Source organism: Portunus trituberculatus, chromosome 37 (assembly GCF_017591435.1).
Source record: "Portunus trituberculatus isolate SZX2019 chromosome 37, ASM1759143v1, whole genome shotgun sequence".
NCBI classification, from domain to species: domain Eukaryota; kingdom Metazoa; phylum Arthropoda; class Malacostraca; order Decapoda; family Portunidae; genus Portunus; species Portunus trituberculatus.
Window position 1 is genome coordinate 7,617,206 of NC_059291.1, and position 19,481 is coordinate 7,636,686.

Here is a 19,481-nt window from a genome sequence, read left to right on the forward strand (position 1 = left end):
GGTGACTTATTGTGTGTCCAGTGAGGCGAGAACACTGACTTATCACTACATTGTCATGAGAGTTTGTGTTGCTGGTAAACATAGCAACGCAACAGAAAAATGAGAACACATGCATTCTCGCACACTCTTACACCGACCTTTACTGTCACAGCTGGATGACCTGCCACTCGACTTGGTTCTGGAGGAGCACCTGAGTCCAGAGTGCTCGACGGGGACAACATCACATCATCCTGCATGGCGGCGTGCTGGGCAGGGGCGTCGCTGGGTGTGGGCGTGAGGGTCAGCTTGGGCACGGGGCTAGTGCTACACGAGGTGGGTGACAGCTGCGTCAGAAGCTCGATGACTGAGTCCAGCTCTCTCGAGGCAGACTCGTGCGCCTCTTGGCTTTCCTGAGGCGACATTGTGGACCTTTCTGAAAAGTAGGAGCGGTTTTCTCAGTCATTATCCTCAGGTTTGTGTCTTGAGTTGCTTGTTTTCTTGGTGGCTGTGGTTAGTGTGAGTGTTGCTGTGGCAGAGTGTGTGTGTGTGTGTGTGTGTGTGTGTGTGTGTGTGTGTGTGTGTGTGTGCTGCAGGAATGTGTACTGTGATAGCTACGCCACCAATTTTTACCTTCTATTGTACTTCCTTTGCTTCCATTTTCTCTTTCCCTCTACCCTCTGACCTTCAACATTTCTCTTCCCCCTTCCAGAAAAAAAAAGAAAAAAGTTATTGCATATCATATTTAGCGAGTCAGTGTTGGCCAGAATATTGCAAGCTGTTGTGAGTGTCACGGGTGGCCTGTGCTGTGATAATGGTGTGTGGTGATAAGGTCGGGCGTCACGGGAGGGAGTCAGTGCGCCCTTTGTCATCGAGTATTGGCTGCGAGCTAAAACACTGACGGATGTTTTGTGGGGTTCACGTCAGTCTGCAGCGAAAAGAATGACACATTACTTGAAATTTAAAAGTATCGTTCTATTTCTTATCATTCTTCCATTAGCAGCGTTTCAGATTGGTGACGCATGCAGTTCCGAGGTCTTTCTTTCATACTGTTCTTTATTTATAGTCGAATAATTTGCTATACTTTCCTCCTCTTTGTTTTTGTGATCCTCCCTTTGTATCTTTAACTTGTTGATAATTTTATACTCTCCGATCTCATGACACTTTACAAATCCAGACAATTCTTATATTCTTTATTTATCAGACTGAAAAGCTGAGCGCTAACAGTAAACACAATAATAATAGGTGCCTCAGTTCACTCGATTTCCGCTTCTGAGTATTCACATATATTAACACTAGAACATAAGAATTTTCCTTCCATATGGCGAATCATGTTTCCACTTTTCATTCTTGCCCCTTCTACCATCCACCCATCCAGCCATCTACCCATCCACCCACCCACTAGAGGCAGCGGCGGGCAAGAGAGGAAGGTTGACCCTCAAAAGGTGCTCTCCCGGGATCTAATTAGGACACGCAGAGTCAGAAGTCCCTGAGCGGCTCTACATCGGGGCTGCTGGGTGTTGGGTGTTCCTGCCGGGTGTTCCTGTGCATGTAAGCTTGGAGCGGAGGGGGGACGTTGCAAGGGTTACTTAAAGGTGAGTGAGGCTTGGTAATGGTAGATTTAAAAGAACTACGATGAAACTGGCTCTCAAACAGAATGGTAGATGGCTTCTGTAGACTTTTCTTTTCTATTTATGCCAGAGGAAAAGCCGGCCAAGGGGAACAAAAGATAAGAAAAAAAAAAAGACCCACGTTGTTAGTCCTGAGTTAATGGGGAGTTGTTAAAAACCATAGAAATATTTATGAATTGGGTTGAGAAGTATGCATAAGTAGAAAATGCTGTACACAGGGACCCATTGCCTTGTATGATGCTATTGGTGTCTTGCAGCGTCCCTCATTGTCTTATGCTCTTACAAATCCACGGTCTTGGGGAATTATCATTATTATTGCTATTATTATTATTATTATTATTATTATTATTATTATTATCATTATTATCATCATTATGTTATTATTGTATTGCAGAGAGCACTTGACATTTTAACATATTATTTATAATGAAGAGCAGAGAAGCAAGTCACCAAGCTCGTTATGATAAAATGATGCAGCTTTTTCAATTTCACCACAACTTTCCTTGCACATGTTTCTCTAAACTGGTTTAACATTGATTTTATATTATACGAAAGTCTTAAAAAGTTAGCCGTTTTACATCACTTGACAACCTTGTGAAAATTCAAGGCGATATTTCAGAAGTGTGACGCGCCGCAGTGTTAATCCCGTGAGTCAATAACTAGAGGCTGGCGGCGCCGCGTGACTCAACTAGGAAGGAAGCGTACAATAGCAACAAAGAAGGAAAGAAAGTGCGCCACGATACAGTTAACCCCTTCAGTACTGGGAGGCATTTTTACCTTAAGGTTTGGGTATGATTTGACTATTTCATTTACATTAGGAAGAGTTAATGAAGATCAGAAGATTAAAAGCTAAATTATTCACTATTTTTATCCCCACATAAGTTTCTGAAGCAGTATAAAATCACCATATAGTAAGCAGAATAAATATGAAAACGTGTCATGGTACTGAAGAGGTTAATATTGAAGGAACAGGAAGGAACAGGAAGGAACTAACAGGTGCAAGATTAACGTGCTACTTTCCCCACGCCTGTCCTGTAATAGCATTTAAAAATCAGGGTTCCAGCAGCACATATTCTGAAAGGTACACGAGGTAAAAGCGTGTAGTGCGGGGATCCTGTCTTGTCCCAGCCTTTAATCACATTTTGTTGCGGAATTTCATTTCAGTATTTTTTGGTCAACAGATTTTAGCGCATATCCGCCACAAAATACCATCATAACACAGGATGTTGCTGCTATTCTGATGAAGTTCCTGCGTTCAATCACCAGGAACATTACATTATGATACTGGAAATATATCAGTGTTAGTTCTGTAAAAGAGACGAGGAAAAAAAAAAAAAATGTTAGAATGACAAATCGGAACGTTTTCTTTTTTTTTTCTTTACTTATATGAGGGGGCTCTGGCTAAGGCTACAAAAACGCCAGAGAAAAAAGAAAACGAGAGAGAAAAAAGAGGCAATGAAAGTGTGAGTCCTTAGAGTAGAATCAAAAGGATTATTGTAGTTGAGATTCTTGAGTAGACAACAACGAAGCAAGGTGTTGATCTGGTTGCTGGAGAAAGGCGCTCACTCATTCATAACGACAAGAGTATGAACTGTAAGAATGTCAAGAGTTTCACGTCAGTGAGAATGAGAAACGTGCTACGATGCGTTTGAAATCCGAGACTCGACAACAAAACATGGTGTTGGTCAAGCTCATGGAAGCAGAAAGTTCCTTATTCACAACGGCAAGTGAGGACATTTGTTCACACGAGTGGTTTAGTGAGCGGTGCGAAGAAACAAATGCTAAACAAACGTGTGGCACAGCGTGGAGTACAACATTAGCATATTACTCAAACACTCTCTCCGCGCCACAAATACACAGGTAAACACTACTGAGTTTTGGTGATGAGAAAATACAGAATGAAGCAAGACACTTATTTATCTTAAGTTTCAACAATGAGTGTTTCTCCTTCTTCCTGAGGAGGCGTCACTGTTGAAACGTTAGAGAAGTAAGACCCATGTGTCTCCTATGTCTCCTCGCCACCATAATCCACATACTTGTCTGATCTATGCAACAAAGCGCCATATTCAGAACCGTTTTCTTCTCACACAGCGATCATTACAAAGTCTACAGAGACGAATAGTCGAGTTCTAAAGAGTAATACAGATAACTTGTTAACATGTCACTAAAATTACAAAAATCCTATGACACCCGTGTCACCTCAACTAGAGTTCTACCCTTTGAAAATAGTGAAGGTGTAGCGACAAAAGTGTTTCAGAATATGGGCCTATAAGCGCCACATTCAGAAACGCTTCCCTCTCTCACCGCGACCATTTTCAAAGTCTACAGAGACGATTAGCAGCGTTCTAAAGAGTATGATGATGCAGAAAACTTGTTAACATGTCACTAGAATTACAAAAACATCCTTAAAAAACCAAGTCACTTCAACTAGATCCCTTTGAAAACAGTGAAAGTACAGCGCAGAAGTGTTTCAGAATATAGACCTATAAGCACCATACTCAGAAACGTTTCCTCTCTCACCGCGACCATTTTTAAAGTCTACAGAACCAATAAACTAAGTTCTAAAGAGTATTTTTCCTTTTGAGAATGCAGAAAACTTAACATGTCAATAAAATTACAGAAACATCCTTAAAAACCTGTGGCACTTCAACTAGAGCCCTTTGAAAATAGTGAAGGTGCAGCGCAGAAGTGTTTCAGAATATTGGCCAAACAACCACATCAGAATCCTGCATCTGCTGCCTACCCAGCTTAATGATATGGCAGCTAATTGGGTGTCGACAGGTAAAGCATTCCAGCAGTATAATAGCCACCAGTTTTGCCATTGATGTTGCACAGTGGTAACAGTTAAATATGACCCAATATTTCTATACAGTAATATATACTACCAGTGGAAAAACCCGAAAGCCATTATGCCAGAAAGCTCCGCCCATCAACAGTCAATCAACGGCCTTGTTACGAGCCTCACAGCGGGTCCGGATGCACGAGTCTGATGGATGATGGTGGAGTTCGGCTCACCTTCATTTGCCGAGAGCCGCGACATTTTTCCCTGTGACAACTGCAATTAAATTAGGGAAGTTTTATCGGCTGGCTGTGGGGAAAGTTTAATTTTTACAAAGTGTGAGTGTGAAGCCGCCATTACTGTGTACGTATGTCACCTTGACCTGCATGTGTCGATGAAAGCGTATGTGTGTGTATGTGTTGCATGTACCTTCACGAGTGCCTTTGTCCTCCACACTGGGAAGGCTGCAGCGTTACCTACCTGGCCTGCCGCTCGTTAATCATCACCTGCACTTACCGGTTTTCATCAAATTAACAAACTTCGAATTCAAAAAGGGAAATAGAATGATGGAAACATGCAGGAGTTCCTTTCCCGGCTTAACATCCTGAAATGAAACGGACGGAGGTATCTAGACGTTCACACCATGCACTTTTCCTCGCAGATCAAACGTTGCAGAGGGAGGAACACATTTGATACTGAAAGGGTAAATTGCTAAACGGGGAGGTTTCCAAAAGGGCTAAAAAAAGTTGGTTCCTTTCCACCTCAACTCCCGCCCCGCATACATCCCTTTCTCTAAATACCCTTACTCCTCTTCTTCTTCTTCTTCTTCTTCTTCTTCCTCCTCCTCCTCCTCCTCCTCCTCCTCCTCCTCCTCCTCCTCCTCCTCCTCCTCCTCCTCCTCCTCCTCCTCCTCCTCCGTCCCGCACATCCCTTCTTCTAAATGCTCTTACTTTTCTTTCTCCTCTTCGTTCTCCTCCTCCTCCTCCGCCCAGCACATCCCTTCTTCTAAATACTCTTACTCCTCCTCCTCTTTCTGCTTTCTCTCCTCGTCCTCCTCCTACTCCGTCCTGCACATCACTTCCTCTAAATACCCTTACTTTTCCTCCTCCTCCTCTTCCTTCCCCTCCTTCTTCTACGTCCCGCACATCCCTTTCTCTAAATATCCTTACTCCTCCTCCTCCCTCTTTCCCTTCTCCTCCTCCAGCCTCGTGTGTCTGTGTTTTCCGAAGCCACACTCCAGAATAGGTTGGCTGCGTCTCCTGTTCAAGCAGCACACTGACACTGCCCACGCTGCCCACACCCTCGCGGAAACCAGAAATGGATGAACGCACGGTACCACACACACACACACACACACACACACACACACACACACACACGCCTAGAAGAGAGAGGACAGAGAAACGGCACGATATTCCAGGACTTTTTGTATACCGAGTCTTTCAGTAACTTATTAACGAAAGTGGAAACCATCAACAGGAATAAAAATTTAGTAAGGGAAATAAATAAGAAGGATCAGAGAGAGAGAGAGAGAGAGAGAGAGAGAGAGAGAGAGAGAGAGAGAGAGGGTAGAGGACATAAAACAAAGGACATCACAGGTGACACTCAGCAAGCCGTCCTCTTCAAAACACTACACGTTGCGCTCTTCTCTGTCAACATGCATCCAACACATCGCCTCCCCAATAAATGTCAACGTGTGTGTGCTCATCATCATAGTATTCCTTTGTGTACATCGAAACTATTGGGCCAACATTCTTAAACACTTCAATACTGAGACGCATTATTAGCATGATTTTTGGGTGTGATTAGAACATTTTATTTGCATTAGAAGGGTCTATGGAGGTCAGATGATTAATGGCCAGAGTCTTTACTATTTTAATCCTCATATAGGTTTCTGAAGCTGTATAAAATTGCCAAATAGTAACCAGAATGAGTGTGAAAACGTGGTATGGTATTTAAGGGATTAAACAGATAGTACACTTCATCTTCTCTTCCCTTCTCGACAATTATGGTGATTTTCAAAGATCTTTTATCTTTTTTAACGCCAATTCTTTATAATAATTCAAGAGAACACCAGTGAGAATGTGACAATTAACCCCTTCAGTACCGCGACACATTTATTAATTTATTTTGTTTCCTATTTTGTAATTTCATACAGCTTCAGAAACTTATCTGGAGGATTGAAATAGTGAAGGATGTGGTAATTAATCTTCTGACCTCCATAGATCCTTCCTAATGTCAATAAAATGGTCTAATCGTTCACAAATCTCAAGACAAAAAAAAAAAAAATGTGTCCCAGTACTGAAGGCTTTAACACCAATTTTCTATGATCATTGAGGAGAACACCAGTGAGAATGTTACTATTAACTTCTGTGTCCCTTGAAAATTGTCTTTATGGGAGAAGGAACTATTTCATAACACGAGTCTTCTCCTTGAATGCTCACGATAGAATGACACTTGTTGCCTGGCTGGGCTGAGTATGAAAAGCATCGGGGTTTGGGAGAGAGGAACGGGTGAGAGGTGAGTAGGGATAGAGAAAGAAGGTAGGCCTATAGTACATGTCAGAGGCAGTTGCAACCAATGAAAGCTGCCATGATTAATCTCTTCAGTACCATGTCACGTTTCCGTATTCATTCTGGTTACTATTTGGTGGTTTTATACAGCTTCAGAAACTTATGTGAGGGATTAAGATAGTGAAGACTGTGGCAATTAATCTTCTGACCTTTATAGACCCTTGCTAATGTCAATAAAATGGTCTAATCTTACACAAATCTCAATATGAAAATGTGTCCCAGTACTGAAGGGGTTAAATTAGTGACATATTGAAAAGTGTACATACGTAGATTTGCCTTACGTACCATAGAGATCTGGGGAGGTGGGTGAGGTGATGGAGGTCGGCAGTCTCTCATCCCTGAAGTTCGCTCCGTTGGTGGTGGTAACGCTCCCATTGCACAAAGGGGCTGCTCTCTCCCCAGGGTCAGCCTCAGGGGCCAGGGACGGGGTGGGGCTGGCGATGGGGGTCGATGAGGCAGCAGTAATTTCATGTTCCTGCGAGGACCTGGAGCCGCACCTGCTGCCTGGGGTCGGGGTGGCCTGCTCGTTCCTGGAGGTGGCGGTGGCGGTGGATGCGGTGGCAGGCGGCGTGATCTGCGTAGCTCGGGTATGTAGGCAGGGCGTACAAAGGGTGTGGAGACAAGGCAGAAGGCGAGGCTCCACCCAGCGCCGCCCGCACGCTCCACACTCGCTCATCCTGCATGGTGGAGGGCAAAGAGGGAGAAAAACGTTATGTCACAGTTAAAGTTGGCCATCACCTTCCTCCCCGATGGACGTGGCGATGGTGTGACCTCTGCTTGGCGGGAGTGACCAGGGTGTGTAGCTGTCAAAACTGATTGCCACTTCCAGATCTACGCCCACACACACACACACACACACACACACACATCTTTTGCCCCATTCCTTTAGGGACTGGTACTTCAGTGAGTCTTTCTTTTTATAATGTTTTGTAGCTCTAGGCCAGTGCACCTCTTACATAACATACACACACACACACACACACACACACTCTCTCTCTCTCTCTCTCTCACAGACACACACACACATACACACACACGCTAACACTGCACTATAACTGAAACAACAATCAAAGCGTCAATGCAATCTGATAATTCCATGATGTAACGTCCTCTCTCTCTCTCTCTCTCTCTCTCTCTCTCTCTCTCTCGTTACGTGCGTGCTGAGCGACGAATCAGAAGCATAAGGCACGCCCCGGTCAGAACGCAAAGCCAATCACGTCCACCATTTACTTCGTGCACAAAATTATATTCAGAGCATTAGGCGGGAGGCGAGGCAAGGTGACTCCCGCCTCATGACCCGCCGCCTGTACTGTATACATCAATACAGGAGTGAAGTTTTAGGTCCATATTGAGAAACGCTTTACTCTCTCACCACGACTATTTTCCAAGGCCACAGGGATATTTAGCGGAGTTTTCAAGAGAGTTTCTCTAATTTATATTGTAGAAATTTTGTCACACTGTCTCTAGAAACGTAAAAACTTCCTTAAAAAAGTTTAATTCTTTCGCCACGACTATTTTCCAAGGCCACAGAGATGATTTGCATTGTTTTCAAGAGCATTTCCAGTTAATAATGTAGAAATCTTGTCACTCTGTCTCTAGAACCGTAAAAACACTTTGAAAAACTCGTGTAAATTTAAATAAAACGTTTTGAAATAGTGGAGGTGAAGCACAGAAGCATTTGAGAATACGACCTTTAAAGTACGTATTTTATTTTTATCTAGTAATGAAGAGGTTAAAAGTCATGTTTAATTATTCACCCACTACAATTGTATCTATATTTATTCACAACAACAACTCGCGGTTATGTAAGTGAGGAAATGGTTTGCGGTAGTGAATAGGATAAGTTCCTTTTCATTTCTTTCCGCGAGTAAGCGAATGAAAAAAATGGTAAAAAAAAACGATAATCTCCTTTCATCCACGACTCTTGTATTCATGTTCACTCTGACTAACAAGTCGTCTGGAATTTGTATACAGGAGTGAATGGAGCATAACGTTCACAAGATGTCTTTCCCGTAGTAAATAAAGAAGCTTAACAATAAATATGCGTCACCTATTTATTCCTGGACAAGTTAAAAATCTGATCTCATTTACTCATTATCCTTCTGACCAACAAATTCGTAATAACAGAAATTCGAAAACTGCCCGCACTATAGTGAATGAATGGATCGCCGTCCGTCTGATCCGTTCCTCCAGATGGTTTTCAGCGCCATATTCAGAAACACTGTCCTCTCTCACACAGCGACCATTTCTAACCCCTTGAGTACCGTGACGCGTTTCTACATTCATTCTGCTTACTATTTGGTGATTTTATATAGCTTCAGAAACTTATGTGGGGATTAAAATAGTGAAAACTCTTGCCATTAATCTTCTGACCTCCATAGACACTTCCTAATGTCAATAAAATGGCCTAATCGTACACAAATCTTAGGTTAAAAAAATATGTCGCAGTACTGAAGGAGTTAAGGGCCACAGAGACAATTAACCGAGTTCTAAAGGTAATTTGTCCTGTTGGTAATGCAGAAACTTTGTTAACATGGCACTAGAATTAAAGAAACGCCCTTAAAAATCCGTTTCAAGTGGAACGATACGTGCTTTGGGATCCTAGAGGTCTCCAAGCGCACGGGTTCGAATCCTGTCCACGGTCTGAGTGTAGATTGGGCTTCCTCACTCGGGCAACGGTTTCCTAGCGGGTGGGCTTTAAGATAGGAGGTACCCTAAAAAGTATCCCCTTTAGCCCATAAATTCCCGTGAAAAGCCCACATGGTATAAAAAAAAAAAAAACTAGAGACTTTTGAAAATAGTGGAGGTGAGGCGCAGAATTGTTTCAGAATATGGTTTTCAGTGCCTCTTTTCATATCCGCGGTGGAGGCGTCGGGGTGTGCTCGTCACTCTGCTGGCCTGTGGTGCTCCCCGCGTGGCGACGGAAGGCTGCCATGACTGCTGCATCACTCGGAGTTTTATGCGGTACACTTGCTAAAGGATTTTTCTTTACCCGCCATGGGAAAAAAAACTATTTGTGTACATTTTCTCTTCTACGGATGACTCTTTTTTTCTTTTTTTTCCTTTTTTTTAGATTTTCGTTGTGTGTTCTCTTAGTTTCTTTTCTCTTCATGGAACAAACTATACGAGTACATGTTGTATTTAGTTTGAGCGTGTCTTTAACCTCTTCAGTAATGGGATACATTTTTACCTTCTGATTTGAGTACGATTAGACCATTTCATTGACATTAGCAAGGGTCTATGGATGTCAGAAGATTAATGGCCACAGTCTTCACTATCTTAATCCCTCACATAAGTTTCTGAAGCTGTATAAAATCACCAAATAGTAAGCAGAACGGATATGGAAACGCGTCATGGTAATAAATGGATTAAACCTTATAATGTATTCGTAAGGAAACATCTTTTTTTTTTTATTGAATATAAAATAAAGATGAGAGAGAAAAATTCACTTTGATCTTTTTTTCGACGAATGAAACGCAACACTTATTAGCATATCTATCTGTTGCACTACTTTCATTTCTTATAAACTGAAATAAAACCGTCAATATTTTTCTTCTCGTGCTATTCCTCAGTAAATTCCACGCATACTTTACATCAGAAAATAACACCGTGGCAATCTAACTGAGAAGAACCACACGCACAACACTCCTGGCGAGAGAACTAAGCAAAAATAAGTCACATAATCCTTGCACTTCAGAAAACAGTCCAGATGAAAGTTACTGGGTCGCATTTTTACCACGCGTTTGGGTATGATTAGACAATTTTATTTACATTAGAAAGGATTTATGGAAGTCAGAAGGTAAATAGCCACAGTCTTCACTATTTCATTCCGCCACATAAGTTTATGAAGATGCATAAAATTGCCAAAAATAAGCAGAATGAATGTGAAAACGCGTCATGGCACTGAAGGAGTTAATACGAGCTTGGTACTGAAAGGCCACACTCTCCTCACATGCATGGAAGTGAAAGCCACGTTATAATCTTGTGTGTTGTTTCCTGTCCATGAGCTCAGCCAAGTGATACCAAAGATCGTATTCTCAAACACTTCTGCGCTTCACCTCCATTATTTCAAAAAGGCTTTATCTAAATCTACATGAGTTTTATAAGGTGTTTTCAGGTTCTAGAGGCAGAGTGACAAGATTTCTACATTATTAACTGGAGAAACACTCTTGAAAACTCCGCTAATCATCGCTACGGCCTTGGAAAATAGTCGTGGTGAGAGAGCAGTCTTTCTGAATACGGACCCAAACACACACACGCACACACACACGCAGACACGCACACACGCACACACACACACACAAATACACACACACACACACACACACACACACACACACACACACACACACACACGCTGCTACAATGAGGTGTAGCAACAGTTGTCCCTGCACGGAGCACAAGGTAAGCTTTAAGTCAGAAGCCTTCATGTTTCCTATACATAGACTGCGCCCGTATCAATGAAAAAAAATAAATAGGTTTTGTGTTTGTAACGAATAGTTCTTGATGATTCTTTCTTTCGCCGTGTGTCGTGTCGTCAGTATCAGTATCACACGTTCCTCATTAACGTATAGGGAGTGTTATAAGTTATTCTGGTTTGGTATACATCCCATACAACTTCCATTTTTAGTTCTTAGTTATTTGTCGTTTATATTTCCAGGTAGTGTTTGTCTTGTTTTCCTCTGCTTTACCTTTTTTTTTTCTTGGGTGGGGGTAAAAAGTATTCTTCTTTAGTAATTGGTTCATATTTTCCGAGTTGCTGGTCTGTGTGTGTGTGTGTGTATGTGTGTGTGTGTGTGTGTGTGTGTGTGTGTGTGTGTGTGTGTGTGTGTGTGTGTGTGTGTGTGTGTGTGTGTGTGTGTGTGTGTGTGTTTCCGTTCCCCTACCAGTGCGTCTCACCTTGAACTCTTTACACAATACATGGGAGTAATCCTTTCCTCCCCCCCCCATGCCCTCTCTCTCTCTCTCTCTCTCTCTCTCTCTCTCTCTCTCTCTCTCTCTCTCTCTTACACATACATATGCCCAACACTCGTCCGCTACGTGCAATATCAGCCATTCTTTGTTCAGTCAACGCAGTGTTTCCATCCCAGCATCCCCCTTCTCTCCGTCTCTCAGTATGAACACAACATATTAATATACCTTTACTCTTTCGTTCCCCACCTCCCCCTTTTCTTGATTCTCTTTCTCTTTCTTTTTATTTTTATTTCTGTCAGTACGTCTCTGCAGGATCCATTCCCTTTTTCCACCTCTCTGCGTCTCCTTCTTTTCTCGTCTTTCCATTACTATGAACTTGTTATCCATGCCCTGCAGTTCCTCCCATTTTGCCCTCTTCACCTCCTAAGCAGACCACTTCCAAGGTTGAATACTGTGGCTAGGTTGCTTTCTCTCGCAGCTGGCAACACTGGGAAGGTGATGGAGAGCATAGGCGATTACGCACTTGTGAAGGATGAAATATTCCGTGTGTGTGTGTGTGTGTGTGTGTGTGTGTGTGTGTGTGTGTGTGTGTGTGTGTGTGTGTCAAGAGGCGCCTACAGGTGGTAGAGGGAGATAAGGGAAAGATAAAAGAGGGGGCTTCATCCCTTTCCTCCCTCACTGATAGGTGTCAAACTGTCTTCTCTTCAATTTCCTCCTCTTGACTGACGCCACACACATACACACACACACACACACACACACACACACACACACACACACACACACACACACACACACACACACGAACCTACCTCCTAGAGACATCAGAGAGCCATTATACTTTCATGCCATTTAAAATTACACACGAGGAATATTTATGTTTAATTTCATTTTCAGACGAGTGACATCTTGGTTCGTGTAAATATTCATACTTTACGTACATCTTTTTTTATTGTAATAAATAACTAGTTTGCATTCTGGTCGTCAGTGATAGTGTTTGAGAGCGGTGACAGGTTGGCAGGTACTCATCTCGTGACGAATGGGGTTTTTTATCGCATCTATATTTAAAGACATTAAAGAAAAGTATAAACTCATTCAAACAACAGTGGCAGTGTACGAATAGTTTTCCTTCTGCGTGATAGAAAGTCCTTTTCCTTTTTTTTCACTTATCTATTACAAAAAGTGGACCTTTGACATACGGCGGATCAAAGGCAGAAGTGTCAATCTGAGGGCACGGCAACAGAGAGGCTGTGACCCGAGCTGGCATGTGGCACCCCTGCTCTCCACTCTCCCGTCTCCACTCTCCACTCTTCCATCCAAGGGATATGAAGCCACCGTGATACCTGCGCACACTCCACACTGCCACCCTTTCACTTCAATAGACAGCAATTCACGCCACTTAAGCAGCGGTGCAAAGGCTTCACAAACACCTATAAGACACATAGAAAAAAAATATTGCAACGCTTTTTTCTTTAATATCCAACACTTCACACTACTAAACCAATTCAATACTGGGACATATTTCTACCTTGAGATTTGTATAAGGTAAGACCATTTTAGTGACATTAGGAAGATTGTGTGGAGATCAGAAGATTAATGGCCACAGTCTTCACTATTTTAACACTGGGATACATTTCTGCCTTGAGATTTGTATACGAATAGACCATTTTAGTGACATTAGGAATGTTGTATGAAGGTCAGAAGATTAATGGCCACAGTCTTCACTATTTTAACACTTGGATACATTTCTGCCTTGGGAATGTATAAGACCATTTTATTAACATTGTTAGTTATATGGGGGTCAGAAGATAAATGCAACAGTCTTCTCTATTTCAACACTAGGATACCTTTCTATCTTGGAAATGTATACCATAAGACAATTTTATGGACATTAGAAAGGTTGTATGGAGGTCGGAAGATTAAACAGCCACAGTCGTCACTATTTTATCCCCCACATTAGTTTCTGAAGCTGTATAAAATCACCAGATAATAAGCAAAATAAATATGGAAACACGTCATGGTACTCAAGGGGTTAAGGCAATGCACAAAACGTCTACAAGAAAAAAAATACATTACCATTAATCATCACTTCAATATGCAGCAATACCCACCACTTAAATACAATATTCTTCTTAAATACCTAGAAGAAAAAACGTGTAAAAGATAAGATTTTCCAATGTCTAACCAGCATTGTATTCACCGGTGGATGGATGAAGAGTAATGTCTGAGTCAGTGGTGAGTCGTTTGTGCAATTCGTTCATCGTGTGTGTCTGCAGGGAGGTTGTGTCAGAATTAGATAAACCACTTCAGTACTGGGACGCATTTTTACCTTGAGTTTTGGGCATGATTAGACGATTTCATATACATTAGGAAGGGTCTATGGAAGTTAAAAGATTAATGCCCAGAGTCTTCACTATTTCAATCCCACATGAGTTTCTGAATCTGTATAAAATCACCAAATAGTAAGCAGAACAAATTTGAAAACGTGTCATGGTACTGAAGAGGTTAACTGACTGATCTTCATGTCTCGCGCAAAGTTACTGTTATCGTGACTAATCTTATTACTTAGATGAAAAAAGTTTTCAAAAAATTAATAAAAACGTGTCATGTAGCAATTTCTGTATCACAACATCATCTCTTCCTTCTCAGTGAAAGGCTATGCTCTTTATTTATACCTGACTTTTAAGTGGCAATAGCTACTTGGCTACAATGTCAGTACTCATTATATAGTTGCCAATCACATACTTTACATTACAGTGTGAGGTGTCCGTGGCTGAGACCAGATATAAGATGACTTCGATTTATGTTGATAATATGGAGTGACTGTCTTCGGAGCTTCCTTCTTTATATACAGTAGGCAAAGAATGTAAGAGAGCATAACACAAGGAACGGATGACTTCGATTTAAGTTCATGATATAGTGTAACTGTCTTCGGAGGTTCCTTCTTCATATACAGTAGGTAGAAAATGCAAAAAAGCCTAACATAAGGAACGGATGACTTCAATTTATGTTGATGATATGGAGTAACTGTCTTCGGAGCTTCCTTATAAACAGTAGGTAGGAAATGTAACAGAGTCTAGCTTTGGGAGCGGGCGACACATTATGGCTGCTGGCTGGTCTGGCTCTCACTTGGCGGAGGGAGGGAGCAGACAGAGCGAACAAACACAACTTGACGTGAAAGGCGACAGAAGCTGGGGACATACGTGACACTCCTCCTGCAAGTGAAGTCAAGGGCGAGTTTCATTCCCTTACAGGACAATTGCCGTATAATATTGAGAATGCAGGGAATGGGTGATGTCCGCGTCTGTCCTTATGTATGTCTGCCCCATCACCACTGTCACTACTACTACCGTCACCACCACCTCTCTCACCGTCACCACCGCTATCCCCTGCCAATTCGTAACCACCGTCTTTCTTTCTCTCTTGTACTTTTCTTTTTTTTCTTTTTTGCTCCTCGACAGCTCAACGCCTCGCCTCACACTCTCCTCCATTTATCCTCCTCATAGTGGAGATATTACCTGCCTGTTAGCGTCGGGGAAGAGGAATGTGGGGGAGAGACTGCATGGAGGGTTGAGGGGAAGGGGTTGCTCGCCAGATGGAGAAAAAGAAGCGATGTTTTTGGGAAAGTTTTGCCAATTCTTTTTCTGCTTCATCCGCTTTCCTCTATGTGTCTCATTCTCGTCTTCCTTATTTTTCCTACAGCTGGTTTGCTTTTTCTTTATCTATTTCTTCATTTTCTATTTTTTTCTGTTATTAGTTAGGTTAGGTTAGGTTAGGTTAAGTTAGGATAGATGGTGGTGGTAGTGGTGTCCATGGGAGAGGTTGTGGTGGTAGAAATAGTAATATTGAACTACAATTCATTCAGCACTACTACTACTACTACTACTACTACTACTAATAATAATAATACTAACAATAATACCACCACCACCACCATAAGTCAATCCTCTCCAGCATCACAATCAGAATAATCAACACACAACTTAACTAACCTGCATCTTTCAATACCATCCCAGCCAATCCAGCCCAACCCACCACAACTTTCACACACTCACGCCCCTAATGACTCTCACTCGTACGTCAATAAGAACAGAGTTAATGTCACTCGCAAGGAAGCTAAAACCGGCGCGGGGACCTTGAGAAGTGCTCTTGGCCGGCTGCCTGTCTCCTGCACCTGCGTCGCCAGAGAGAGAGAGAGAGAGAGAGAGAGAGAGAGAGAGAGAGAGAGAGAGAGAGAGAGAGAGAGAGAGAGAGAGAGAGAGAGAGGTGGCCAGTTCTTCATCAGGAGTGAATAATGTTACGCTATTGCTACTACGTTAGTAGAGAGAGAGAGAGAGAGAGAGAGAGAGAGAGAGAGAGAGAGAGAGAGAGAGAGAGAGAGAGAGAGAGAGAGAGAGAGAGAGAAACTTTAGCCTATCGAGTGAAATATGAATAGGAAAAAAGATAGTGTGAGTAATTAGCCGGAGTGTGTGTGTGTGTGTGTGTGTGTGTGTGTACGCAGCTGGATCGGCGCTGCGTGACGGGGCAGGGCGGGGCGGGGCGGGGGAGGAGGTTGGGTGGCGGTGTTGGTGGCGGGTAGAAGCGCTTACAGACGTTCGCTCTGCTTCAATAAAGGGCAAAGGGCCTGGTGCCGTTGTTTGCGTTACTGTGCCTCCCAATGGTCGCCACTCTAAATCTAGTGCGTGCCCTCCAGCGCCTTTCATGTGTTTGTTCAGTGCCATTCAGTGACACCAGTTCATTATGAAGGACAGAGTGCCTTCACTGTTTTGTCTTATTTCCTTCTCGTTTGCTTGATTGATTGTTCGGCTCAGCATGGATGAATGTAAGTGTGTTTGATCTGCTGCAGTCTCTGACGAGACAGCCAGACGTTACCCTACGGAACGAGCTCAGAGCTCATTATTTCCGATCTTCGGATAGGCCTGAGACCAGGCACACACCACACACCGGGACAACAAGGTCACAACTCCTCGATTTACATCCCGTACCTACTCAGTGCTAGGTGAACAGGGGCTACACGTGAAAGGAGACACACCCAAATATCTCCACCTGGCCGGGGAATCGAACCCCGGTCCTCTGGCTTGTGAAGCCAGCGCTCTAACCACTGAGCTACCGTGTGTGTGTGTGTGTGTGTGTGTGTGTGTGTGTGAGCGAACATGTACGTATAAACAAATTAAGCAAGTAGTTGAGGTTGACAAAAAAAAAAAAAAAAAAAAATAGATAACGTACTCTTAACGAGGGTTCACTGAGTAGATCACCGCCACCACCACCGCCACCGGAGCGTATAATGACAGGCTTCGCTCCGCCGCCAACGGGGTCTCCAGGGTACAGAGCGAGGCGCGCTGGGCAAAGCTACTATTGCCGGATATGGGAGATGGAAGTTGCGCTGTTGTGCTCCCGAAAGAGGCAGCTCCATTATTACATCTCCGCATTACTTATCTAACGAGGCCAAGTGGCGTGAACTCAATACTGTCAACGGAACCGTTCAGAGCAGTACACGTGAGGTTTTGATTAGATTATTTCATTCTCTTGCCTCTGTTTGTCCCTGTGGTAGTCCCAGATACCACGTCCTTCCCGCTCCCACGACATCAGACAGCGGTGGGCGGTGGGCAGCGAGGGAGAGCGAAATGAGGAGCAATTACTGAAACGGAAACTAATACTTGAGCGTCATCGCCTGCGACATGTTTTCATTGAGTTGGCCGCCGCGCCACTCAGGGAAAGCGATGCAGACCTTGCCTTGTAACACACGGAAGCGCTCCTAATTGGCCGCGAACCTGGAAAAATCCCATCCTGTCCACCTGAATAAGCCTGCTAATTGCTGCTTTATGAAATGACATGACATGCTCTCCTAATAAAGACGTCAAGGACTCGTATTCCGCGGGGCCCTCTGCTACTTCACCAGTGGGCACAGCACCTGCGTCCCCTGCGACACAGAGCACAGAGGGACCACACAGCTTTGGTTCAGTCAGCCCCGTGAGAAAATAAAGGGAGGTGCAAGGAGTCATCGGGCCGACACATGACAGTCTCTCTTTAAAGCAAACCTGCCTATTTCCGCCTATCACCACCATTCATAAATTTGTCTAATCTCACTATTGATTCGCCACTAATAACCACATTACTGAGTCTATTCCATTCATCTACGACTCGATTTTAGAACCAGTTTATTCCGTCGTCACGCCACCATTACTGCCGCTACTAATGCTACTTCTTTTACTACACTCACTTTTTTTGCATGCCAGTCAAATTTTGCCCAAGCTTGCCTCCAGGTGGTTGTTCGAGCATAGCACTCAGAATCAAGACAGAATAGTGAACTGTTTTTCTGACTTCCTCAATTTGCGTTAACCTTTGTTCTAGTTTGGCTCTGCAGGAAAAAAAGAAGAGAAAAAAAAACATTGTTGGATTTGTGCTTTAACCAACGGGCAGCAAAAGTTTCAGACCAAAAATACGTGAAATTTACTCGTTATTCAATATGACAAACATTCAGCGAGGTAATGCGAGTTTAAATCAAAGTGCAGGTAGGAAAAAAATATCCAGTATCCATTTTTTTCATCGGTCAAACTAGTCGATGTAACAACTATTAATACAATCTGACAAAAGAAATCTGAATGAGAAAATACGATCAGATATTTGTTGGAGTGAAGAGACACTTTTTTTTTTTTTTTGTGTGTGTGTGTGTGTGTAACGCCCGCCTTGGCCTCAACCTGCAGGTTAAAGCGTGGAAGAATCATTGCCTCCGCTCCACCAGGGAATGCTGCTAATTGTGACCCACGAAGTCTAGTAAAAGCCATGAAGGTCAAATGCAGTATATCCCTGCTAACTTATCTCCAGTACTGGAAGACATTTTTATCATGAATTGTTGGTGTGATTAGACGATTTTATTGACATTAGGAAGGAACAATGGATGTCAGAAGATTAATGGCCAGAGTTTTTACTGTTTTAATCCCCCACATAAATTTCTGAAGCTGTATAGATTAGCCAAATAGTAAAAAAGAATAAATATGAAAACGCGTCATAGTACTGCTTCATAGTCATAGCTGCTTCATAGTCATATTAAATTTCACACTCTTCATTCTATCCGTGTAATGTATGAAGCATTATGACAGTAAAATTATTGAACCATGAACATCTCCTCTTCCTCGTAATACTACTACTATCACTGCTGCTGCTACTATCACTACTACACAGGTCACTATCAATACTCCACTGAAAGTTACAACTAAACCAGCTCCCTTAGCAACAACAAATAATAATCAGTCATAACTAGCGTCACTGCAACGGTCGACACTTTACACTCTCTCGTATTCCCTCTCGTTCAGTTCTTCTCCTATTGTCGGTACGCAATAGTGGTTACCGGGGCGACGGACGCTTGCCTCTCCTTCCGGCCTCCCCTTGCACGACCTACGCATGCACACACATTCCCGCTGCTATAATCGCCTCACTCACAGCAGGGCCTTCTTGTCATGGTGTACTCGTATTTATGCCTCTGCTACCCTGTGGGTCTTATTGTTCCTTGTAATACGGAATGATGCATACTTTGTCATGATGGTGTCTGTGTGTGTGTGTGTGTGTGTGTGTGTGTTTCACTGTTTGATCTGCTGCAGTCTCTGACGA

At 43.0% G+C, this 19,481-nt stretch overlaps 1 protein-coding gene across 1 annotated transcript in view; it reads right to left on the reverse strand.

The window, feature by feature from the left end:
- LOC123513953 overlaps positions 1 to 19,481 on the reverse strand; it is a 38,309-nt gene that overhangs the window by 13,550 nt on the left and 5,278 nt on the right. Inside the window, 3 exon segments of the mRNA XM_045271448.1 lie at positions 132 to 194; positions 197 to 412; positions 7,245 to 7,636. Coding sequence (XP_045127383.1) covers positions 132 to 194; positions 197 to 412; positions 7,245 to 7,636 — 671 coding nt within the window.